The 27,177-nt window shown below is 38.3% G+C and overlaps 1 protein-coding gene across 5 annotated transcripts in view; it reads left to right on the top strand.

Annotated features, from left to right (window-relative positions):
- The window catches only part of STAG2 (STAG2 cohesin complex component), an 82,211-nt gene that overhangs the window by 14,075 nt on the left and 40,959 nt on the right, over positions 1-27,177 (top strand). For all 5 annotated transcript variants that reach the window (XM_055817904.1, XM_055817901.1, XM_055817905.1 and 2 more), the window contains exon 2: positions 25,210-25,354. In XM_055817904.1, coding sequence (XP_055673879.1) covers positions 25,311-25,354 — 44 coding nt within the window. In that variant the 5' untranslated portion in view covers positions 25,210-25,310. The remainder of the gene's footprint in view (positions 1-25,209; positions 25,355-27,177) is intronic.

Raw genomic sequence — 27,177 nt, 5'->3', positions numbered from 1 at the left:
CTTTAAAAATCACTATTATGTTGGGGGTTGTCTATGCTGTTGATCAGCTGTTGTATTTAAGTGTTTGCTGCAGCAGGGTCTGAAAAATCAGCTTATGGATTTAAAACAATGGATTTATAATTCATAAAAATACCCCTTTAGAGTGGCAGTTTTTACGGAAAGTTATGTAGTTGTACGTTTTAGCTTGAATTACCTAGATTTACTACTGCTTGTTTTTCTTCTGAAGAGGTGGTAAAATATTCTTTCCGTCAGGTAGTTTACAACTGTAATACGCATGAATTCATAAATGTGTGTCTTTGCAAATTGCATTGGATATGTTTTCATGTTAAAGCATCCTTTTCAAGAGAGGCTTCAGCGGTTCTGGCTTAAGCTTCAAGATTTTGTCACCTCAGCTTTTCCTTCGGGAGTTATACATGAAAATTTGCAAGAATAGGTCTATACAGTAAATTGCATGCTGGAAAACAGTGCGGACTAATAGGAAAAAATATTGAGACCAGGGCCATCTTAGTATAGTTGGGCTACTGTGCTAAAACAGCTTTTTTGTTTTCTGCACCAGAAAACACTGGTGTGGCTGCTTCTCTGTGGCATTGTGTTACACCTTGGAGACCCTTGCAGAACACTAAGGTAGATGGAGTAGTGGATATGGCATATTGGTATTAAACTTTTAGCAGAGGGTTGAAAGAGAAATTTCCTAAATTAACATAAAAAGATAAAAAAATCAGCCTGACAGTAATGTATAGTCTCTGGAAATATATAGTTTTCAGAATTTTGAGAACAAAGTTTTAACACTTGAGAAGCTGACTGTAAATTTCAGAGAGAAAAAAGTCTACAGAAGAAGGTTTGATCTTTTACTTCCTGTTCCATTTTGTCTTTGACCAAACAGTTCACCAATTTTAAATTGGTCATTATGTATTACTTCCCTGATGATCTTTAGTTAATGAGGTTTTGAGGTTTAGTTGATGAAGGTTTTTTTTGTTTGTCCTAAGAGTTCAGTAGCTTTAGAAATTGTATGTTTCTTGGACTTCTGACCTTCACCAAGTGTCTAAAAGGTAGCTAGTTTTTTAAAGGAAAGTGATGGCGTACAAAAACTGATAGCATGCATAATGTCTCATATGCAGGCCTAGTACTGTCCTAAGAATTCTTCTGGTCTTAGTTAAAGCAGAATAACACTGTGTTTCTACTTGATTATCATCTGACAAAATACTAGGGCATGAACACAGTAAAAAAAAAAAAATTATTTGTTTTCTGGTGACAGCCTGATTTTTAGAAGCTACACAGATCAATGAAGAAAATAATTAGAAATAGAACTAGTTCTCATTATGTACTCTTCCAGTATTAAACTACTCAGTGGTGAGTGCTGTCTGTGATTGAATAAAGCTAGTCCTGGCTTTATATAGAGTAATGGCAGATTTTAATCGTGTCTGGTATGCTGAAGAAACATTGTAATAGTAATGAATTATAGAACCTAAGTGAGACCACTCTTGGCTGTACGTGGTAAAATGAGCTAGTGGTTTTTTTTTCTGCAGGGATGTAACGTCTTTCTATTTCTGTCACATCTCTGCTGCTTTCATTGCCACTTATCATTGCTGTTGTATGTAGGGTTTAGGCAAAGGTGATCAACTATTGTCAGAACATTTATTCAGACACCACAAAATGGAGTGATTTATGAGTTTTTGTTACTGTTGGAAAAGCAGCGCATCAGGGCCAAGCCTTTATGTTTCATAGCTGGCTAGGTAACCCTTGGTTCTGGCGTTTGGGTGCTCTACTACGTATGCATCATGGTGCTACAGCCTGAGAGGATCAGTTAGATTTGAAGCAGTGTATGGCAACTTTTAAAGCAGTTGTAGTCTACCAAACTAGTATGGACATCTCTTTTTTTTTTTTCCTTTGATGTAATTTGACAGTCAATCATGTCTGCTGTAGTGTCTCACTGATTTTGAAAAGAGCTGTTCTCTTGCACCAGCCACAGGACTCTTTTGTTGAGCCAGCTCAGCTTACTAAACTGTTGGAAAGCTAATTCATTCAAAAAGAAATTAATAGATTGTTGCTCAACAAAGGATCTGACAAGTGCCCTTGACCATGAGATACGGCCAGAAGTAAATGCAGGGAGAAGGGGACAGTGGGACTGTTTCTTTTTCACCAGTAGCAACCCATCTATTTTACTGTATTATAAACAAAATACTGTGCTTACTGTTTGTAGTTTCATTCATTATTTAGCAAAAAAGAGGATAGATATAGCTAATGCAGTCAGTTCAAACTGGTATAAGATGTGCTCTGAGTTGATAATTGAAAGCAATACTGGGAAGAAATTTGAAATTGCTAGTGCTTGGCCAAGTTATTGCTGTTGAACAGCTTCCTTTTCTAAAGGTGAGTGACAACCAGAGAAGTCATATTAAAGGCAAAGGTTGTGAAATACGGGAGTGGAAACTAGTAGAAGTGCTTAAGTTTTAGAAATGGATGTTGTATAATGTAATTGTAACACATTTTATATTGTAAATTATTTTAGGACAGTATGCCGTTTCTGCACAAAAGAGTTCATGACATTTAGAGTTGAAGGGTGTGTGTTGCAGGTTCTATATGGGGACTTGTGTATCACAGTATACTAGAATATAGTCCGCAGTGTTAGAAGTCTGGGGTGCCTGTGTTCTCAGACTGCTAAAATGTTACCGTGTTACTTCTATTGTTACTTCTATTTAAGTGGTTCTCTCAAGCCACTCATCTGGGAATAGATTATACTCCAAATAAAATGGAGGAAGATTCTCCAGCTTATTCAGGGAGCATGTAGATGATTAAATAAATCAGACATGTCAAATGGTATAAGCTGCATATTGCTGTAAAAATACTGCTATTTTGGGCATCATGCAAAAGCTTAACTGTTGCAATTGTCACATTCAGCAGCAGTATCTTACAGAAAATCTGAACAGTTAATATCATTTTATGATAATAAGTTTTAAGCAAATAATTTTATTACCATGCAAAGAAAATTTACTTGAAAAATATATTTCACTAGTGTTATTACTAGGTCCTCTAATTTTGAGAAAGCAGTGCTAAGGAATATGTCTTTGTATGGATATCCATGGGATGAGATGAACAGGAGAGGAAAACAAGTTGTTTAGTTTGAGAGAAATATAAATTACCAAGAAATAGAATTGTCAAAAATGGTAAGAAAATAGTTGTTTAGAATATTTTAATGATAAATCAGCACTGAAGGAAATGCAAGTTTAAGGCAGTAAGGAGTGTCTTTAAGGAAAATGAAGTAGGAATTACTTGGTAACACAATTGAAAAAAACTTTTGCGTTGTTGTTGGGTATGTATTAGGGTATTTTGGTTTGTTGTAGTCCATGTTGGTTTTACTGGACAAATAATGTGTTTATCTTTGCACTTGGAGATACTTTGCCTGTGTTGGTTAGGGTTGGGGTTTTTTTAAACATACTGCTGTATTTTAGAGTAACAGTTTGAGACTGCACTCTGTGCCTTCTTTTACATGCCTTCTCCCCCTTCCCCCCTTTTCTCAGTTCTTTACACACTCCCCCCCCATGCCCCCCCCCCCCCCCCCCCCGGTGTTCTTTTAAAGAAAACACTAAATGTAACTGCTGATTGATTAAGTAAGGGCCTTTATTATATGTAATACTGGTTTTAGTGTTGCTTAAGTTACGTTTTTATAATGTAAAACACAATCATATTTTGGTGCCCACCCTTTGTGAAAAAGGCCTGCCAGCACTCTTCGTCAATGAATCAGAAATGCCATAGCTACATGTCCGGAAGGTGCTATCTTATTCTGCCTGTTAGTAAAATTAGCCTGTAGTTCTCAGATGGGTTTAATGATGAATTGCTTATCTTCTGTCCAGGACAGATTTGGCATTATGTGTTTGTGTAAAATTATCAGAGATGTAGTTGTGTGTCTCAGTGTATATATGTCTAGTTTTCATGACAGGGTGATCTGGCACTGCTTCGTCGAAGCATTAGCAATTGTGATATCGCTGTCAAAGTACTCTTGCAGTGTGCTTCAGTGTCAGGTTGGCACAGAAGAAACCTGGAAGATACTGTGATTTAGGTATCACGAAGCAGTTTACGACTGTCTTGTAAATTACACATTCATGTGCTTAGACTTTTCCTCTGGTGGCTTAATTTTGGAATAATATAGTTACTGATTCTAGAAGTGCCACACAGTTCATTAGAATAGGTTGTTGTTCTTCCCTGAGCGTTGTTCCTTGTGGACTGTGTATGGTGACAGCATAGGTAAGTGTACCTGTTGGTGTGTGTTACGTGCCTGCATCGCGTTGTGGGGTACAAAAGGAAATTCATAAGTTATAGTATTGTTGAAGCTTCTGATAATGGTGAATTATTACTAGAATACTAAACTACTCTTCATTGAGAGCCTAATTAAAATAAAGGCATGAGTTATTGCAAGTAAGCAATATCCAGCAGCATTTCCTGGAGACACCGGCTGCCCGTGGCCGGGGCGGGTGTGCTCTGCGCTGGGCTAAGAGCTGGCTGGGCGGCCGGGCAGAGCGTGGTGGGGGATGGGGTGACATCCCGCTGGTGGGGGCACACGGGGTGTCCCCAGGAGCCAGCCCTGTGCCCAGGTGGCCACGGGGGCCAGCAGCAGCCTGGCTGGTGTCAGGAGCAGTGTGGCCAGCAGGGCCAGGGCAGTGCCCGTCCCCCTGTGCTGGGCCCTGGTGCGGCCGCCCCTCGAGCCCTGGGGGCAGGTTTGGGCCCCTCAGCCCCAGGCAGACCCTGAGGGGCGGGAGCGTGTCCAGAGCCGGGCAGGGGCTGGGGCAGGGGCTGGGGCACAAGGCTCACGGGGGGGCTGGGGGGCTCAGCCTGGAGAAAAGGAGGCTCAGGGGGCACCTGATGGCTCCCCACAGCTCCCTGACAGGGGGTGTAGGCAGGGGGGGGTCGGTCCCTTCTCCCAGGTAACAAGTGACAGGACAAGAGGAAACAGCCTCAAATTGTGCTGGGGGAGGTTTAGATTGGATATTAGGAAAACTTTCTTCGTGGAAAGGGTGGTGAAGCCCTGGAACAGGCTGCCCAGGGAGGTGGTGGAATCACCATCCCTGGAAGTATTTTAAAAACGCATAGATGTGGTGCTTGGCCACGTGGTTTAGTGGTGGCCTTGGCAGTCCTGGCTTAATGGTTGGACTTCATGATCTCGAAGGCCTTTTCCAATCTAAATGATTCTGTGATTTTATGATGAGTTAATACTACTGATTTTCCTTAATAAAGACTAAATTATGTTATGTGTAAATACTGTCCATTTCATAATGGCTGAATATTAATCTTCTAATTTGGTAGCAATTACCTTTTTGGTAACATTTGTTACCAATTCTTTGTCCATGCAGTTTTCATCTGTTTCATCCTTCTCCCTCATTCCTGCCCTCACATATTTAGATTTATCAATAGACTCTTGACTTCTAACACTGTTCACTCCTTTGTCTTTCAGAATTCTCTGAAAGCCATGGTAGTGCTGCTCTATTTCATTGCATTAAAAAAAAAAAAGTATATCTTGCCTTGATGTTTGCTAGTTCTTCTTGTGAGGTAAAGAGTCTTTAGTGATGCAAGTAGAAACAGGGGAGTTGTCAATAATGGAGATGTAGGCTAATGGGTCTGCATTAACAACTGCCACTGACAAGGCATAGGAAAATCCATCAGGACATAAAAAAACCAAAACCCAAACCAACAAACTGCAAAAGCCTAGAGGATGCACGGGTTTTCAGGGACCCATTCATATCTGTAAAAGTAAACTTGATCACTTAGTGCTACTTAGGATGTAAGGTTGGAAAGGGGGAAAGAAAATGTTTTCCCTGTTTTTCTGTTACTCACTATTGTTTGGTTAGATGTGCAGTTCCCTGTGCAGTATTACAAAGACTTCTTTCCCCCTCCTTTTTTTGGGAAAAATATCTTTAGGCTTTTATAGATTTGCCTACTCATAGAGATATGAAGGCCCCAAATCAACTTAGTCATAAGTTTGAGTTCATAAAGCTGTTTTTGGGCTAAAATTTCATTATGCTCTTGTATGTATTGATGGAGAGGATAAAAACATCTTTTCAGTATCTTGGGAAAGGTTTCCACATTAGACCAGTCAACTTAATTGAAGTGATTAATTACTTTGGAGCAAGAAGTACAGTATTGTACTCCTTGAATAAACGTTTCTAAGAAATTTTCTGTTAACATAATTATGCTTTTTTTTTTGTTTAAAATGCGTACTGCTTCTAATCTCACTTGGATGTGGAATAATGTGGGCTACGTAAACAGTGCTGTGAAAACCCAAGCTTAGAAAAGTGGTTGTTGGGGGCCACACATTGGTGAGTAGGGGTGTTGCTGAGTTCTTGAGGGAAGTGGGGTTTGTTAGGTTTAAGTTAGATGAGCATTGTAGCTACTGCACTTGGGCAAAGCTAGTAGAATTCTAAAAGAACACGTGAGTGTCATTGTTATTAGTTGGTTTATGTAGTTTTAGTGGGGGAAGCTTAAAACCTGGATGTGCTGTCATGTTTCAGTTCTTCAGTGTAGCTAGATACACCTTGGTAGGTCGACTGTAGTGGATGGTCATCCAGTTTCTTATGCTTTGGCCAACTGTATTTAGCTGTTTGCATTTCTGTGTACAGTATACCTGGCTTAGACCTCTATTTAAAAACTCACATCCCTCTAAGAAATCCTCTGTTTTCTTGTTAGTAACATTTGTTCTGACATTTTTCTGGAAACTACACTAGTGTCTAGTTGTGGGGAAAAAAAATTGTATGCACTTGGGTTCTTAATGTTTTTTTTCACATGACTAAAGCATGTGAGATTCAAGTAGGTAGCCTCTAGAAAAATGTTTTGGATTCCACACTATTCTTAGCAACTTAGCAGCTTAAATTCTAAAAAAATAAATAATTTTTCTTGTCTTACACCACGGGTTGAGAACACCATAGCTTTCTCAGGGAACAATACAAAGCTTGCCTTGTCTGAAGGGTAACTTAGGTTAATAGCCTATTTTAAGGAGTAAGTTTGGCATAGTTAAAAGGCTGTCTTTTTTTAAATAAATGATGGTTACGTATTTGCAAATATTTGTGGTGGGGAGCATTTTTAAACATATACACATTCTGCAAATGAATTTCACTGAACATCATTTTGCTTGTAGCGTTAGAACCATGACAGAGCTTTTCTTACCATTGATAAATCAGCTGATGAGTTACTGCCTAGATTTGTACTTTTAATCCCTGTACCCCATGTGCTTGTAGGATTTGTAGTCCATTAGAGAAGAATTGTAGAAGCCTTCCAGACCTCCAAGCAATCGTTACAGGTTAAAGTGAGATTTAAAAATTTTTGTAAAAATCTATAGGTCATGTTTTCTATATCATCGGTAAGCGATCATAAAGGATGCAGGGAGCCTGTGCTACAGGGGTGGATAGATTTACTGTTAGAGATGCAAGTGTGAGTGCCATCTGTATGTTAATAGTCAAGAAGGTTTTGAGAGCTAGTATCATCTGTTAGGGTGCATTGTCCTTTTTCTTTCTCCCTACATATGGAAGTACAGGCAGCACTGGAACAGACATAGCAGAAATTTTGTCTGCTGTAAAATGACTGGGGGAAGAGCAGGAAGAGGAGTACTTTCTTTTCCATCTCTGCAGTTTTCTTTGGGCTTTGGGTGGTGGGTGTTCATTATTCTTTCTGCTTTCAAGCTGTTTTATTTGAAAGCAGGTAACCTGCATCCAGTGACAGAAATCTCATGTATAAAAGTTTGTGAAAGGTTTGTTTTGAATGACTGGAAATTAGTATATTAAACTATAATATTTTCAGTCTTCCTTAAAATACAGCTCTTCATGAGTGATTTTATGCCTGTATTAAAAATACTCAAACACGAGTATTTTGTGCGAGAGTGGAGTTTCACTAATTGTGGCTTAACAAATATTTTTAGTACTAAGTTCTCTTTGCTCATGACAAAATGCATGTACATCCCTTCTTTGATGTGATTGAGGGGACTAGAATATTGCAGTGTTGCTGATTTGATTTTTCGTTGGCTTTTAACTGCTGAGGTTAATGCAAGTCATGTGGTCTTTCACTTTTTTCCCTTTCACTAGCAGTGTGGAGTGATTGTTACCTGCCTGTGCATAGCTAGATACGTTATTGATGCTGCTTTAATCAACCGTAAGCAATTTCTAGAGAACATCTTGAAGACATATTGTTTCCTTGGGGATTTATTGCATTTGCAACATCACACCTCAGATCCTGCTGCTTACAGAATATGATTATCAGCCATTAGTACTGAATATTTAAGCATGGTCACTACATAGTGTTTCCCTTCTCATTTCTGTCCTGCTCATTATTAAGGATCTCTCTCTAGTGTGTTTACTTTTTGTTGACTTCTTTCATGTGCTGTGATTTTCTTCCTATACTCCTCATTCCAGTGTAAGTTCTGTCTAGTTGTTAGTCTTGCTGATGGAAATGTTGGTAGATTTTTAGAAAATAAATAAATTTTTCTACAAAATGTTTTTTCTTCATTTTCGTAGGGAAGATAAAAGTTCTTTCATTTTCTTCTAGTGATCAATCCGTCTCTTTTAAGAAGATATTTAAGATAGGTGCTTTATCTTGTTTCTCCTCCTTTAGTCTTTTGTGCTCCAGAAAACTGAAAAACCACATCCAGAATTTTTGGGATTTGCCTTTGTTGCCTAGATGAGAACTGTTAGCAAGTGGCATGTCATATTGACTGTTAGAGGCTGTGTGATATACGAGAACATCAAATGGTATTTCAGCCCTGGTGGTCTAACTATTTTTTTTTTTTTTTTTTTTTGTTACAGCGTACACGATATTGTCATACTTTGTTTATATTCTACTACTGTGCTGGAGATGGACATGTTTTAAACTGTTGCTGCTTCTATGAAATTGGGCTTTTAGATCTATTTGTAAATAATAAATAAATGTATTTAACCTGTTATTTTAATGTAGGTTTTGGGAATGCCAAGTATCAAAACTTAAATTTGTTCTTTTACTTTCAGGGCAGGGAATCATCATAGTGCATGAACCGTGATGTGTTAATTGATGAGAGATTTGGTTTAAATAGGCAGTCACAGCACTTCTCTCTGTCTTCTCTCCCATGACAAATGCCACCTTCCATTTTGAACAAGAAATTTGTTTTGGTAAAGGGAAACCATTTAATGGCATCTTTATATGCTAGTGCTTGAGGGCTGTAAGTATCACAGCCTACCAAATACTTGGAGATTTCTTGAGCTGGAAATCGCTGCTTGTGTTGCTCCAAGGAGTTGCCTCATTTGTAAAGTGAATTTCTTGATTACTGCACTTTGTTCAGGGTTATTGGAGGAAGTGAAAATATTTTGGTATCTGTTCTGGAAATAGTGCTGAACAGTTGTCTTTTTTTCTGCAGAATGGTCTTTCCCCTTGCCAAACATAAGGAAGTCAGTTCTTGGGGAAGTCAGGTGAAGATATACTGGTATTGTTAAAATTATTGATTTATACTATACAGTGTTTTACCTATCAGAGGGAAAACAACTAATTTTCTCCCTAATGTGTTCTTTTGAGGCGTTTGAGGGGACTTGCTGTGATTGCAATTCTAAAATCGTGTATACTCAGTTGGGCTGTAATACAGAATTAAATACAGAAGTACTATAATGTAAAGAATTATTAAACCTTCATTGCTGTAGAATGAAACTTGTAGTCTGTAATCATCATGCAGTTAATAACATCATTATATGGTCTGATAGAGAATGGCATACAATTACTTTGCTTGGGAAGAAGAGATTAGTATTTGTATATCCTACAGAGAGACCTGATGATGTTCTGGTAAGGTGTCCATTGTGGATTGGCTTTTTTTGTAGTCAGCATAAAATTATTTCCTTAACTATATGTCTTAGGTGTTGAGTTTTAGGCATTTGTGAGAAAGCTGAACAACAACAGTTTTGATGGAGTACTTTCCATTTCTCCATATCACTACTATGAGGGTGAAAAAGCTTCTTTAAAGCTTGTTGCTGGTAGCATGTGTTTACTGTGTGTAAATTTAGTGTTGTCTAATTTTCAACACTTGCTTTGCTTTCTTATTTTTGTTAGTACACGTGGATCTTAATTGGAGTTAATTCCCTGGGAGACCTGTGCAGATTTCTGTAAATTGAGTGCTATCTCCAGTTCTTGTTAAAGCTTTTTTGATTTCTCAGATGGTGTTTGTGTTGTCGTTTTATTCTGTTGTTGAAACAGCTGTGATTTTTTCGTTCTTGTGCTTTAGTCCTTCAAATGTTCTGTGTTCTTAGACCTTCCCTTAGCCTGTAAGTTACATTCAGAAGGAGCTAATTACTGCTTGTTCTGTGGTCCTTCATCAGTTTTCTTTGACCTTTTTAAAGGTTCTGTGTCACTGTCTGGCTCCCTCTCTGCATGTCTACTGTTACCTTTGTTCTTTCCCTGCAGCTAAAACTTGCAGAAGAGGAATTTTACTGGTTTGTGGCCTAGCAAGTGTATCTTCCTATGATCAGCTGCAGAAGTGCTTACATATCTTTCTGTTTTTTTTTCTTCTGCCTTGTTTTCATAGTGGGCTGTGTGTTATACCAGATTCTGCGGTTCTAGAGTAGTTTTAATGCTTAGCATATAAAATCTTAAGTTAATTCACATAGTAATAAAATTTATATTCTGTAATTAATTTTTTTGGCAGGCATCTGTTTCACAGTAATGAATTGGTAGCAGTTCCTAAAATGTCTGTTGACTGTCTAGGGAATCGTAGGAAACATGGCATTTAAAAATGTTTCTCATAACTGAATGAAGTGGGCAGCTTTATATTAACCCATCTTTTCTCAGAAAAACTTTCAACTGAAATATATGTATATTTAAAAATTGTGGATTGCTTTTCTCTTGACCTCTGAATTTAAAGGGTGATTATTTTCACTTAATCTCAAAACCACCCTGAAACCAGAAATAATATCCTAAAGTTAGAAATAGTGGTTATGTTGGTTGTGTTTTTTTTTTTTTAAAAACAAACAAAAAAACCCACAACCAAAAACAAATGCAAAAAAGAACACCACCAAACACACCCCCCCCCCCCCAAAAAAAAAAAAAACCAAAAACCAAACCAAAAAAACCCCAAACAACCAACCTAACAAAAAGCCCAACCTGACATGGTGTTACCTGTTACCACTGTTGTCTCCTCAACTCTTTAACAGCAGTTGAAAACCGTGACTCTGATTGCAAGTTCATTTTAGGTTGCTTGCAAGACTAAATTCGTAGCATTTAATGATCTAGGATTTTCATACCCTAGGGCAAGATTATTGTAAGTAGAGGTCAAGCTGAACAACCGCCAGACCTAATTTACACTCGGATAAAAATGTTCTTGTCTGACAATTAGATTGAATGTTATTACCTCTTTCCCTAACTTTTGCTAAAATACAGTTTATATTGTTTCAAGACCAAGGTGGTCTGATGCCAAGAAAGCATCCTCTGAATGGAATATTAGTCTCACCTTCTGAGTTGATGAAATTGCGCAGGATCAGGCATACATATTGATGGCCCCTAGTATGCTTGTTGTGGAGAGTGTAGGAGACTTAATCCAAACAGAATGTTTTCATAATATGTAAAATTCCTTAATATGATGTCCATAAGAAAGTAGCAGTTGATGCTGAAACAGGGAAGAAAAAAAATATTGGAAAGATGTAACCCCTTTTGATTATTGACATTTGAGTCTTCCAGGATGGATCTGTTAAGTGTGTTTCAGTAGGATTATTATTGTTACTTCTTCAGATCAATTGATACATTAGTAACCGATGTTTTGCAACCTATGTAAGAGATTGTAATTAACATAAGGAGAGGTTTTTCATATAGGTTAGGTGAGGAATTAAACCTTATTCTGAAACATTAAAACTGAGTATGCTTAGTTGTATATGGGCAAACAAAAGTAAAGGAGAGGTGATGAATGCATTTCAGTCAAAGCATTGTGTTATTGTAACTAAACATTATGTGTAGCTATTTTGTCAGGTGATGCTAACTTCCAGTGGCATGCCTATGGAGGGATTTCATTTAAATGTTAGAAAAATTTGAGTGCAAACCGATTGAAACAAGATGATATACTTGTAATCCTGATTAGTGGTACAACAGCATGTGAATTCTATACTGCTTCTTTAAGGGCGGTTCTAAATATTAAGTGTTTTTTTGAGTAATCAGAAAACAAAGTTGGAAACTTAAATTAGTGATGTAAATAGATTAATATAACATAGCTCATTGCTGATCCAGTCTTAGGAAATCAGTGCTTGGGGCATTAAAATGGTGACTTGGAAAAAGTTTGCTACTTGATGATACTTAAGTATACTATGTTGTTTTTTGTATAAAGGTGTTTCAAATGTGCATGAATCCTAATCCAGTTACTTAATATTTAGTCTCTTCCCTTTCCCCATTATGAATAGCCAGCCCTGTGATAACAAACTATATGTAATCGATTTTTTTTGACCTTGGTTTCACAGGAACTGTGAACTTGCCGTAAATAGTAAATAATCTTGCAGAATCTTACCTGGTGAAAAACTTTATTTGCCATTAGATGTTATGATTTGATGTTAGAATCCTGAGTGGTGATCACAAGCTATTGGTAAAAATAATTTATGAGACCAGAATCTCTTAGCCATAAGTAAGAGCAGAGTCTGCTCAGTTCCACACAGGAGTAATAAATAATTACGTAATGGATGGCTAAGTAAGTAAGTCAAAGAAACACTGCTCTTGAATAAGTAGCTAGGACAAATGAATAACTTTATATGGGAAATTAACTAGATTTAATTCTGTATTTCAGAAATTTAAATATGTGCTTTAAAGTAGGTACATTGACTTATTTCAGCATTGCATCATTGTATGATGTAAAACAGAGTAGAAGAAAGAAATCTGAAAGAAGTATTGCGTATTTTAAATAATCAGTCTTCTGTTCAGCTGTTTAAAACAGTTGGAATTATTTACTGAGAAAAGTCAGAGAAACTAAAGTAGGCCTGTACACTTAACAGCGTGCTGTGTTTTCAACTGCTGAGTTACCCATTTCTGATTTGAATGTGGGGACATGGGGGATATGTATTTGGTGCAAAACAGAGGAAGAGAAACCTGTGCTAAGAGTAGGAATACAGTTAATTATGAAACCACAGCAATTGTTGGGGAGAAGACATGGTGACAGATACAGCACTTGCAATCTAGCAATTCTTGTTTTAATAATTAGAGGTAATTTGAAACTGGTAAGTCAAACAAGATCATGAGCTGAAAACCTCAAGAGGATAACGCAGTTCAGATAATAAATGAAAAGCTGAAACTATAGTGAGTGACTAAAGCATTTTTCCATGCAGTTGTTGGACAACTGTAGGTTTTGATAGTTGTCCTCTGGTGACTTCTACTGTGGCAGATGAATTTTCCATCCCTCTGTTGGAGGTTACCACCCATGTAACAAAAGTCAGCAAAACAGGATTTGTCAGCGCTTTTAGTCCTCCCTATTTGCAGTTCAGAATATTAGCTTTAATTGTCAGTGAAGATGAGCTGTCAATAATAGATCTGGCTGTAAACCAGAGCATATGATATGTGAAAACTTGTTCTTTTTTTTTTTTTTTTTTTCCTCCCTTCTCCCTGTTCTGCACACCGCCTCCACACACACACCCCCTCCCCCATAATATTACAATATTTGATCCAGCTACCCCCCCCCCCCCCCCCCCCCGCGGGTAACAGACTGTTAAGAGTCCTAGGAAAGGGTTGTTCAGCAGTAAATTAATCTGAATTTGCCACACAAAACCACAAGTATTAAGCTGCTGTACGAATTAAGATATAGCTGCTGTAAATACAGTCAACATTGCAATGAAATGTTGTTTTACATTCTATACGTACTTTCCAACTAACTTTAGCAGAGAAGAATGGTTTTTTGTATGCCTTGTATTAAATGTGCTAGTAAACTGTGACTACTAAAAGGAGGTTCTTTTTGTGTTTAAGACAGTGAAAACAATAGCTTGAATTTTTGGCTTATGCCTAAGATTGCATTTTTGTCTCGGCTGTAAGGAAGAAAAAAAAAAAAAATCCCAGCATTTAGCATGTGAGACTTGTTTTATCTGCTAGAGGTGAGAGTATTAGTAAGCAATTTGTACCTTGGAGTCCTAGAAATCTGCTGCATGTTTCATGCGATTACAAGAGTATGGGGCGATTCTCTGCATTCAGCTAACTGGCGCTATAGGGTACACCCCGTTCCAGAATGCCTCTCTTGGAGTGGGGGAAGGGGGAGAAATCATAGCACATGTAGCTTGTTTAAGAGACATCTGGCACTACTGCTCCTTTTTTTTTTTTTTCTTTTTCTTCCCCCCCCCTTCTTTAAAAAGAAAATGTGGGAAAAAGAGGATGGAAGTGACTACGTTATCTGAACAGCTTCTACGCTGTTGCTGAGCTAATAAGTGTGATAGTTGTAGTTTAAAAATTATTTTACATGTCCTGAACATTGCTCAAGTAAAATATTTAATAGAAATTATGATACTTGTATTATGTGATTGGTAAATTTTTAACTGCCTTTTGAAGGAGGAGGGAGCTACTAGCTTTGTGTTGAATGTACTCAAGATGTGTGTAAGGGTATAGCTTTTTGCTGTTTTTTTCCTGTTTAGATTAAATGAAGAAACCGAAGGTTTAATTTTGGTTGATTTAACAAGCTGTACATACTGTATTTTAGATCTGTGTGGAATAGATGCTCCTGTATCCCTATGGTGCCTAATGCACAGTATTTAAGAGACTTACAAAGGAAGGTATTTTCAAAAGGCCAAGTTTCACTAACCTTTGCTTCAGAATATTTTACCCACATCAGGAGTTTCTCAGTATTTGTCAGCTTGCTTAGTAAAATGAGTTTGGTCTCTAGAAAACCTGGTTTTGATGTTTCCTTCACATTAGTTTTTATAAAATGGGCATAGTATGTTATCGCTCTCTCGGCGTAATTTGTTACCTGCCACAAGTGAGCAATTAAAGAACTTATTGATTTGAATAATGCATATTTTTGCAGTGTTCTTAGGATGTATACATGTAGCCAGGCTGGTTTCTTCTGGATGTTTAATGAATGTCAGTGGCTAGCCCTAGGTCTCTACACATGAGGCGTCAGCACCAGTCTTCTCTCCCTCAAAATTCTTTTAACAGGGCTCTGTTTTAGGATGAATGAAGAAAAGTGATTTTTAGACTTGGTGATGATAATATGTTGGGGTTTTTTTCATCTGGTAATGATTTCGTTAATGGATTATTAGCATTCTGCATTGTGGATATATTCAGTTCTCTAAATCGTGTGGGGGAAAGCCATAACATCACAACTGCTGTTTCATATAAAATTAGTATTCAGTGCTGCAAATCTCCGAACAAACCAATTGGGATTTTAGCCCAAATGGTATGAGGGAGAACAAGAATAAAATGTTGCGTATTAAAAAATCTTTAAGTTATGACTGAGGATGTATGGAGCACAGATGTTCTGAGGTTGGCACAGTTGCAGAGATTACTTTTTAATGAAAGATAACAAGGTTTTTATCTTTATTTCCTCTGTTTTAGAGGTGAAGCCAACTTTTGCATACACGGGTAGTTGCTTGAGTTTTATTTTGTAAGGATGATTATTTAGATTGATTGTTGAAAGAGCCATAATCCACTTATGAAAGGCTTAGGTTTTAGCTGTCATAGTGCTTGGTTTGGATGTGTTACAATGTTTATTCCTTTTTTCTTAAATACTCCTTTTCATTCTGATGACATAGAATTTCAGTTGAGCCAGGGAAGGATGGACAAGTGCTCTTGGTTGTTTACACAGTTTTTGGAGCTTCACTGTAAGTAGTTTTACACTGCTGTTGTTGGGACTGACGATGACAGCCGTCAGGTGAGAGGGTGACAGGACAGCATGCTGTGTTGGGGTGTGGAGTAGCTGCATTTCTGCAGGTGGCTCATAGGGAACTGGAGAAAAGTGATGCACTGTCTGTAGTCCAGGCCTGTTACAAAATAAGCTGGGCTGGTGTGGTGGAAGAAAACAGGATGGAATGGGACATGAAGCATTCTTACACACCAACCACCCACAAATCTCCTCCCCACCCCCCCTCCCCCCTTTTTTTTTTTCTCCTAAATTGAATTATTTTAAAGATCCAGTTAAGGGTAACGGAGTTTAGATTTGTGCTTATATTCTTTTCTGTTTGTTTCTGTTCTGGGTTAGTCTCTTTAGTTATTGTCTGGAAGCAGCTCAGCCATTTTTATGTAGTGTGAAGCTTCAGCTAATAAACTCTGGTGGATTTCAGCTGACAAAACACAGAACTGAGCTGGTTCTCCTTTTCCCTTCTAATCTTAGAAGGCTTGGGATCACAGTGCAGAGAAGTACAGTGGGCTCCTCAGAGGATCGTCCAAAGTGTGCTATGACCTGGGCTGATAGGAGCGGACTCTGGGAGATGGGCTTGAGAGACTTGGCTTCCCATTCTTCAGTAGTGGTATTTTACGGGGTTTTCCCCTTATTTTAGTCATCTGATATTGACTGTGTCTCACAGTAGCAACTAATGCTATTGCAGTATGTACTGTGTAGTCCCCCCTCCAGAATTTATAATCAAATGCAGTTGTTAGAAATGCACAAGCAAATTTTTGGTCACAAAGCCTTAGTGACCTAGACTTTCCAAAGGGGAAAAGCTATATGGTAGGAGGGGAAGCTGAGGCTCCTGTAAAACAAGGCAGCTTGCAGGCTCACACCAATCAGTGGAAGAACTAAAAATAAAAACTTGCTGGATGGGATACCTTGTCAATTGGAAAAACCTGCCTCTGCCACGTGAACTGAATTCATCGCTGTTGGCTGCACATTTGAACAATGCCAAATCAGTTCTAGGCTTTTACTGTGTAGCTAGTTAGCTGCTTGGACACGGCATGTGCATCTTCATCCCTAGCTTTTACAACAGCCAGAATTTTGAGGGGATGTGCAAAGGACTACATTTTTGGAAAAAACAGTGTGCCAGGGGCATATTGATGTATTCTGTAGTTTAGTCTGGAAATACAGGGCATTTACGCAGCTGGGAGGTGTACTTGCCCTGTATCATAAATTAATTAGTACTCCTCTTTTGGCTTGTTTAAGTAAGCATATGTGGCTTTTTCCTTTTTTCTTTCTTTTTTTTTTTTAAATAAATCTTGGTTGTCATCCGACTTGGCTTTTATTCTTCCTAAGAGCCTCATTTTCCACGCAGACTGCAACATCTGGAAGCCATCTCTTTTTTGGCAGGAAAATATGTGACAGACGCAATGAGGTGTAACTTCTACTTTTGTTATCTTACCTTTGCCTTTTTTAAAAGACATCCGAAATCAAACCATTTTAAAGATGTATGGGAATTTCAGGTGTGTTTTAATAAAGCTCAGGAATACTGTTGGGGAGACTCATTAGAGAGTAATATGGGTGGTTTTCCCTTTAATAAGGGTAATATTTGCATTTATTGTACAGTTGACTAATTTTTCAGTATTCTGTAATGCTTATGTCCAGTGTTTTAAACCCACATTTTACTGGACCATGTAAATTACTAAATACCAATATAAAACCCTCATGTGATTGAAACCATAACTGTTTATATTTTGTAGTAGTATTTTAACTTACTGCGCTGAAGATACTGATGTTATTAATGGTACTCTAATGAGTAATCCTATGGTTGTGAGGCACTGTAGCAAGCTCTTTTCTTCCCATAATAGTTTTTCCACATATTTAATAAAAACAGCAGAAGTCCAAAGAATAACTTTTACTGAGGGGGACTATCCGATGGTGAAGTTGAGGAGGTTGTCAGTGTTACTAAGTTGGTGCAGAGGTCCTTGTATGTTACTCGCTTTTCAAGTCTTTCAACTTGGGGTACAGTCTCAGCCTTCAGTTTAGGTTTTCGCCTGACTCTTTTCATATGCCTTTTAAATGTTGGGGTGTTTTTTCTTCTTCTCAAAATAAAGCCTGTTTTAATCTTTTGCTTTCACAGCATTAAACAGTGAAAACAAAGTTTGCTTTCTGTTTACTTATGAGTGCATTACCTCTGGGGACCTGTGTTTTCATGTGCTTGGCTGTTTCCTGGCTGGTGGTCTCCCCAGGTTCTGGTGGTCCCCATCAGCCGTTAGCTGGGCTACTTGTCTGAAGGCTGCTAGGATACGAATGGGTATGTGTGTGCAATCTGCACATAAAAAATATAGTGAAAATGTAGGAAATGAAATGTGTGTGAAAAAGGAGTAAGGAGAATGCTTTGAGATGGAGACGGCTCAGACTGGGCAGGTGCCTGATGGATCTACAGGTACAACATGCTGCCTCCGTGTGAGCGCGGGTCCCAGGTGAGGTGCTGACCTGCAGGGCTGCCTCCCTCCTGGGCGAGTAGCCAGGTGCGAAGGGGTGGGAGCCCGGGGGGGATCTGGGCCTTGCTGCCTGCTTTGCTCTGCCGGAGCCAGGGAACAGCAGGCCGTTGGCTGTGGCCTCTCCCAGGGGAAGGGAAGGAAAGGAATATCAGCAGTAGCTGTGCAAAGACTTGACTTTGCCACTTCGGTGTGTCTGGTCCTGCGTTGCCGCAGAGCTCTGCCCCTCCTGGTGATGCACTGACGCTGGCAGAGCTGCCTCTGATACTACATCCAGTGACTTGTCTGGCTGCAGGAGGAGTTGATGCAGTTGGCTGATCCAATGGAGAGCTACTTGGGGGGGGGGGGGGGGGGGGAAGGGTTTTGTTTTCATCATTTGCTTGTAGCTTGTTCATTTCAGTGCTAGAAGGGAGCAAAAACTTCCCTGTGTGTTTGGGGAGTGGGAAGGAAAGACTACTGCTTTCAGCAGCAGCCCGCAGTGTCAGAAAAGCATGTGGCTTTTTTCCACTTAATCAGCAGACTTGTTGCGTGAACTAAAGAGTAAATGTTATAAAAATTGAACGAAGAGCAGGCCGGGAAATAAAAATGGTGGTGTGATGGCATAATAGCAACAGTCACTATAATGTTGCTTTTTCATTCTTTGAAAGCTTGAAGAGAGATGGGTGGACGGAAGTGGTGTGGAGGGGGCTGAAATGGAAGTTGAGAAAAAAAATTAATTGTGGAGAAAGAGTCTGAAAAGATAAGACCTGTATAAATTAGGTCATTTAGGTTCTTTGGAGTCTTAACTGTTCAGTGATTTTGGCACCATGGACTGTTAAAGTGTAGACAGACCATGTCTCTGCTGGTAAGCATGGAAGAATGTAGATGATGATGTCTAGTTCAGGTCATCTTGTAAAGGAATTACAAGTCTCATTTGTTAAGCAACAGCACAAAAATAACCACACATCTAAAGGTATTAATTGCATTGTTGTTCAGTTTAGTTTTGATTATGCTGTCATAATGTGATCAAAACTGCTGATATGGTATAACTAAATCACATTACAGTTGTTACCATACAGAATGCTACTTGAAGTATGTTTCCTGTATTTTACTCAAATTACAGAATTGCTTTAAAGCTTGTTGGTAGCTGAAATACTGTGTAATATTAGTAGAAATAACATACCTTTTCAGGCCTGTAGGGAATGTCATGCAGTTGCTCAAAATCTTACTTAAAACCCCACTTAATAGGGGAGAAAAACCCCCAAACAAACAAACCTTATTTTATACAAGGTTAGACATGTTCTAATCTCTCAGAAAAGGAGGGGCATAAAGTAGTTGATAATGTCTTTCTCTTCTAAAATAGTTAAAGGACAATATGGACTTACTTCTGGTCCTTTATCTGACTAGCATTTTAACTGTTGCTGCTGCATAATCGGTTCTGAAGCATCAGCATCTCTCATTCATGGATAGATAAATAATTCAGAGATGAACTTCAGCCACACACTTCAATATCACAATTTTTGAAATTCTAATTTCTTAGTGAAGAAAGTGAGGCCCTTGATTTTACAGAAGATTGAATTACAAGGGAAAATCAACACATCTCTGAACAGCCATCTTGTATTTTCAAAATCTTTGTCTTGGCCACATAGCCATTTTTAAAATTTTCATCTCAGCCTTCCCCAGAAAAATGAACCACTCTACCGATTTGCCTTATAAAACTTCCAGGTAATAGATGCCAAGCAGCAGCAACAACCACCAAGTGTGTGTGTACGGAACTTGCCTCAAACCAGAACCCACCTACCTGAAACACCTTGCTGTGAGCTTGTAAAGTAATAGTCTAGTTACTGCGTTTACACAAGTGTATGAACACAAGCTTCTGGGACAGATCTTGTGATTCTTTGTATCACGTGTGTGTGTATGTATAGGTATGTTCTTTTAACAAAGGCTGCTTACTGAATTACATTAATGTTTGTTTAGCCTATTTGTGCATGTAACAAATAGTGAGAGGACAGGTTGCTGATGGCATATGTATTATTGTGTGAATTGTGCTGGTGAACTTCGTCAGCTTCTCTCAGATCTGAATGTTTGGCCAGTATATTTGAGTTAATCACAACCATACATGAATAATTAATTTGGTATTAGGGAAAAATAACATTTTAAAACTCTGAATTGTTTTTCAGTGAAGACACATTGGAGTTCTTTAAAGCATTTCATGCTTAGCTCTTGCTTTTATCAGTCAAATTATTTTAAATGGAAATATTTTGCCAATTATTTGCCAATGGCAAAAGAAATAGAAATCCTCTTACATTTAGAGTTGTCAACATTATGTATGATTAGTGTTCCTGGACTACTACTGTTCCAGTGGTTTTTTAGTTCATTAACTTTCGGTTGGCAGAATTTTAAATGGCAGGGTAGAATAAAGGAATACATTTCTTCTGCTACTAAAATGTATTTTAAAATTCTTCTTGCTTTTGAAAACTAAATACTGAGACTAGTCATACTACAGCAGCTGTATGCCTTTCCACCTCTGGAAGAGTCATTGAATCAAATACGTATATGCATTTATTTCAGAAAAGACACAGGAATCTTCTGTCTTTATGTAATCTATATATAAATTTAAAGGAAATGTGCCACAATATTATTGCAGTTTTAGCAATCTATTATAAAGTTTATTGCACAGAAATAACTAGGTCAACCTCTGGATGACCTGTCTTTTGGAGTTTCTTCAGTTAGCTTTAGGCTAGAGCTCCACCTTGTGATCTTTCAGCAGGATACATTTTCTTTTTATAGTTAATAATTTAATTATGATTTCACAAAGTTGAGTGACTTCAGAAAGTTTTCACAGGCTTGAGAGATTTCAGTGTCTGCTTGGGAAAATTAAAGTTGGAATTCTGTGAACATGCAAAACAAACCCTAAAGAAGAGCTGCTTTTTATGACTCACCTCAGTTTAGATTTAACTTACTAAAATAATCTGCTTCTTAGAGCACATTTAATAGATAACTTAGACTTTCAGTGTTTGGAATGGTACCTGCAAGAATTTCACTTTCCTCTTTTCAGACTGCACTGTGATGAACTTGATATATTTTAAAAGTTCTAATAGGATGATTATGTGGACCGTTTTGCTTTCTCATTGACTTTCCAAACTGGGTGCTTTGAATGAGTCATCAAGTATGTGCATGAAGAAGAGGTGGCTGGCAGTAGCCCTGAATTTCCAGAAGGTGTTTACAGAGATCAAGGATAATGAGGAATGACCAATGCCAACAAGTGAACATCAGATAAAACTGGAAAGTGGTAAATTCAAAGGAAAAAAAATGTGCCTCTTGGCAATACAGAGTTTGGCTGTGGGAGTTCCTGTGTGGGATACCATCGCTGCTGAATATTGAGTGCAAAAAGTAATTGGAAATGTTAATGGCAAAAATATTGGTAAGGGGTTAGAAAGTATAGGAACACAGCCTCTTTGACTGAAAAAATCCCCGAGTTATTTCTGGATGCCGGGAAGGTATTCAAGGGAAACCGCTGATACAAACAAAGCAAATGTGTTCTTCCTTGGGCAGCTTCTGTTGGCCAGTGCCAGAGAAGGCACACTGGGCTAGATTGACCCTGCTGGTTGAGAATCAGAAGTCCGTGTCATATTTTGCATGTAGGCTGAGAGAGCTGGGCCTGTGCAGCCTGGAGAGAAGTCCAAGAGGGGATCTTACCTGATACGTACAAATATCCTAAGGGCAAGTATACAGACACGGGGCTGGGCTCTTCCCAGTGGAGCCCAGCGACAGGACGAGGGGCAGTGGGCACAAACCGCAGCACAGGCGGTTCCAGCTGAACGGGAGGAAGGAGTTCTTCACCCCGAGGGTGGCAGAGCCCTGGGACAGGCTGCCCAGAGAGGGTCTGGGGGCTCCTGCTCTGGAGACGTTCCCAGCCCGCCTGGCCGTGACTGTGCAACCTGCTGTAGGTGACCCTGCTGTAGCAGGGGGCTGCACTGGGTGGTCTCCAGGGGTCCCTCCCAACCCTGACCGTCCTGTGATTCTGTATGTAAATCTTCTCAAATTATCCTTTACTGGGACAAATATAGGGGGCTTTTTGATCACTGTTGGAGTCTGAGCTTGACTCTGGAGATCCCTTACAGTCTTACCTCATATAGTCTTGCAAGACATTAATCAGTAGCTACTGTTTTCCATAATGCTGGTATGTAGTTGCGCTCACGAGGGCCAAGTTTCTTGTTCCTTCAAGAAAAACAATTCTTGAAATGTGAGTCTAAGCAGCTCAACACTTGGACATCTAGCAAGAACTTGGTATTTCTTTCCCATTTTATGAGGTAATTCTGATCAAACAGTGCATGTTTTCTTTCATGTTTTGTTGTTTGTACCAAGATGAATGGTTTTTACAAAAAGTTCAAGTTGGTATAAACTGCAGCCAGCTAGTTCTTATAAAGTGATTTGACTTGTTTGATGTAGAGCATATACACTTTAATCATTTACCCAACCTTTTTCATACTTTCCTTACTAATTATTTCTTTAAAATACTTAGGTGACTGTAAGAAACTGTATTGAGATTTTTTGCAAAATTTGGTGGGACACCAAATTCGCTTTTCATGAAGGGAGCAAAAAATCTCTTAATTCTGTGAACAAGAGGTTAATTTGCTTTGTTTCTTTATGGTTCCAAATTTTATGGAATAGGTAATATTAGTGTTGTGAATAGGTAGTATTAGTGAGCCATGATACAAAATTTGCATGTAAACATCCTGATTGTCACTTTAGTATGTCTTGCTTCTCAACATTGAAAAATCTATAACCTAGAAAAAGTCAAGTAACATGTTGATAGACAGGTTGAACTTGAAACTGAGCAGTGTGGTTTTTGAAGTTTGCATCTTTGCTTTGCGCTGAGACTGAATCACAAGCATACCCCCAAAAGGACTTGTGTGGCAGGATCTCTTTCAGTTTTTTGTTCCCCCCACCCTTACTGAGGTACAGCTCTGAGCAGGTGCTAGCCTTATGACAAAGGCACTAAATTGTGCTGTGGTATTTTCCCAAGTTCAAATCTGATAGTAATCAGAGCAAAGTTTTTTTTTTGTTTTTTTTTTTTTTTTCCCAAATATACCTAATCCAAAATGTGGAGCATGTCAATAATGTCACCAACTGAGCAGATCATTTTACAGACAGCCTGGGTAGTATAATAGCTGCTTGCCACCAAACAGGGGAGCTTCATTCTTCCCTCCCCTGCTCATGGCTATACAGTCTTGTGTTTCCCATGCATTCTCTGGATACCTACTGTTGAACCAGTTTAACTTGATAATCCAGGGGAAAAAAAATCTTGAGGTATATTTTACCCATTTTATTGGGGAATTGAATCAGGTGATATTGAATGGCAGAGCCTACAAAGATGAATGGTGGGGAGGGGATGTTACCTTGCCTGTGCATGGTTGTTTGCTAAAGAGAGCGTATAGATGGAGCAGGAGAGGATGAAGTGCACTGGTCATGTGCCCATGTGGTTTTGGAGAATGGAGGAATGGGGTGACAAAGGTTGCTGCCATTCTGCAGCAGCAATGTTGTTGAAGCTTTTTTTTCTAATGCTGTGTTCTGGATGGAACATGCTTTAGTACTTGCAGACTATCTTGAGATTCACCGGTCTATCTCAAACCTTCTTTCTCTTTGCCACTATTTCTTTCCACTCTGATTCTCTGCTTGTATGTAATTTTGTGAAACATGAAGAAAGAGAACGTAGTAAGTTCAGGGTTTATGGTTTCTCTCAGCGCTCTAAATTCTGGAAGCTACAGTGGCCCCTAGCATTCGGAATAAGCACTTGCAGGAAAAAAAAGGTACAGCCTCGATCTACATGCTCAATTGAAACACAGTCTCTGAAGCATAGCTACCAGACATTAAGCAACATGTGCTTAGCATGCCAAAATTAAATCTTTCCCTCAAATACCTAATCACTCCAGCAAGCTGTAGAGTCAGCAGACTTTGAAAGTTTTTCTCCTTGCTATTGTATCTTTAAAATACATGAACATCATGCTTTCTTAATTCAACTGTATAAAAGTTAGCCTGGGGCAGACAATTGACATAGAAAACTTCAGCCTGCATGGTTAATTCTTGCGTTTGAAGTATCCAGTGAGTTTTTCCCCCCTTAAACATAGGAAAATTAGATAAATAACAGAATTTATGAATAGGCAACAATATTATAATTGAAAAGCAAGTATATAACCATTTTATCTTCTCTTGATAAAAGACTGTGTTGTTTCTGATGTTATTCTTTATAACGTGGATAGTATTACGTTCCTTTATATTCTTCAAGTCTTGTCAAGTGCTTTAAATATTAAAACTGTTGTAAGCCTGGTTTATCAACTCTAGAATACCGGGAATTGTGAAGCAGCTGCTAATAAGAACTTGTTAGAAGACCTTATCTTTATGGAAAATGTCATGGAAGTTTACAAATTGGAGATACAAAGTTGGTATATATAATGTCCTTAAATGCACCTGTACTGTGCTTTATATTTAACATCAAATGCAGTTTTGCTTTGGTTAACCGGAAATATCCTAGTGTTGGTAAGTCTGGGCTCTGCAGTGCATGGTGTTATGGTTAGATTTAAATCTGGTATAGATTTAGAAACAACAGCTATGAACTTGCAAGGTGTTAATGAAAACTATTCCAGTTTGCTCACCCTATTCAGAAAATGGTGGTGTGTCATCCTGTCCTATCCCCATGTCATCCATGTCATGCCCCCCCCCCGCCATGTTCATGTATTTTCTTTGAGGGTGATGCTTTTAACATTTGTGGAGGTACTTTGTATCAGGATCATGGGAGGAGTAAAAAAAATAAAATCTTTAAAGAGGAAAATGCTTGGTTGGAAACAGGGTGGTGTGATTTAAATTTTCTGTGTTTCCAACTTTTTTACCCCTTCTTATGTGGAAAAACTTTAACTGTTTTGTTTGTTTTGTTTTTTTTTTTGTTTTTTTTTTTTTTTATTACAGAAGTTGTCCGTTACAAAGGAAGAAAGAAAAGTAAGCTTGTACTTCGAATTGGTTTTTGAATATCTTTCTAATACAGTGGTGTTCCAGAAGATGATAAAGAAATGATAGCAGCTCCAGAAATACCAACTGATTTTACTCTCCTTCAGTAAGTGTTTTAAGAATTTGTAGTTTCATTTTTAAGTGTACTGGCTTTTACTAGTGTTGATGCATATGGTTTGTTTTATCTTGGAAACAAAATGAGGGAATAGAGTTCTAGATTTTTTTCTATTGAGCTGTTGATAAAGCATAGTTTGAATTTTTTCTTGAGTATTCAGCCTTACTTCAGAAGTGCTTTATTATTTTAAATTGGCTTTTAAACTTCGCTAGTAGGAAGCTGTTGTGACAGACACTTTATGTGATGTACTTCTCAGGATTCTGTCTTTCAAAATGAAATGTTTGAAGAAGAAACTCTTTGATTAGGAATACCAAAAGTTTCCTTTATTAAGGCTTCTTTATAGAAAGAGAGGAAGTAGTTGAGGAGTTTGCCCTTAATAACTGGAGCAGGTTGCCTAACATTTAAAATACCCAATGCCAAATCTTCAGCTAAAACCGAAGTCTTAGCTTTCCTCGGGCATCAGTTCCTTGATGCTGTTGACCTAATTTTATTGGGTGTCTCGTCTCCCTACAGTTTTAAGAAACAGACGTTGGCATTTCCAAGATGTAAAATCGGGTATAGACTGCATTTTGGACAGAGGAGTAAAGTGATAATGATCACTTAAGCAGACCAAGAGAGTCCATTTCCACACCTTTTAACTGTCAAGAAATTGGCAGCCTGTTGAAATGGATTAAATTGGTATAAAATCTAAAAAGATACAAAGAAACGGTTTTGTATCAGTGAGGTTGTTTGTGTGGGGTTTTTTATTCCTTTTAAGGAGAAATAAAGGTAAATTGAAAGATGGTTTAATGTGAAATACTGTTTTTATGGCTGTTTATAATGTTTTTTTACTCTGTTGGTATGGTTCATTGCTTAGTGAAATGTTTGGAATTTGGGTTCTGTTCTTTCCTGTGAAAAGAACACCACCTAGGAAGTGTTGAAGGAATGTCTCACCTTTTTCTTTCTCTGTGCACTCCCCTCCACCCCCCACAGCCCAAGGTTGGAGATTTCTTCAGTCCGTATCAGAGTACATAGTCAACAAAATTAGAATTAGCAAAATACATGTTACAAGGCAGAAAGCCCCTTTCAGACACTTGCAATAGATAGAGATTTTAAGTTTCTGGATTGTTTTAGAATGTTATAAATACATGGGAATGGGTTTCCTGTGCCCCCGGTCATCTTTATGATTGCATTGTTAAACAATTCAGCAAGTGTGTATCCAGAATTTTTGGTAGCACCTGGAATTCATCGTACTGCATGTATGTGTTTAAAACAAGATCTAGTAGCATTATTTAAATTGTATTCTACAGGAAATGTAGAAATACAGAACCGTTCCAGTGATTTCACACCCACCCACACCCCATCAATGCTGGCAATAAAGGATTTGTGTATTGATGCAGCGTATTGTAGCAATGTAGGAAATTAAACAAATGAGAAAGTTTGTATATTGTTTTAACATTTTTTTTATCTTATAAGCCTAAACAACCACAGATTATCTTTGAGGGAGAAACCTCACCTAAACTTTTTTTTCCCCACACCTTTCAACAGAAGTGCATACCTCTTAACTGCTTACTTAGTTTCTGCTAGCATGAAGAGATCTGCTGAGACACTTTGGTTGTGAAGGAAGGTGGTGCTTTCTTTTTTTACCTGTTGAGTTTCCCCCCCTATTTTTTTTTTAGGTATTTGTGGCAGCTACTTGTAGTACTCTGAGCTGGTGTAGTGTTTGTCACCTGCCACAACCAAGGTTCTCAACTGGTTGCTATTTTCTGCCTACTTTTAAATCTTTTAACCTTTTTAACAGGTTAAAACTTTTAACCTGTACAGCTGTCTTTGCC

This window comes from Falco peregrinus, chromosome 13 (genome assembly GCF_023634155.1).
Source record: "Falco peregrinus isolate bFalPer1 chromosome 13, bFalPer1.pri, whole genome shotgun sequence".
Taxonomy (NCBI): domain Eukaryota; kingdom Metazoa; phylum Chordata; class Aves; order Falconiformes; family Falconidae; genus Falco; species Falco peregrinus.
The sequence above is the reverse complement of the archived record's forward strand: the minus strand, read 5'-3'. Positions and strand labels throughout refer to the sequence as shown.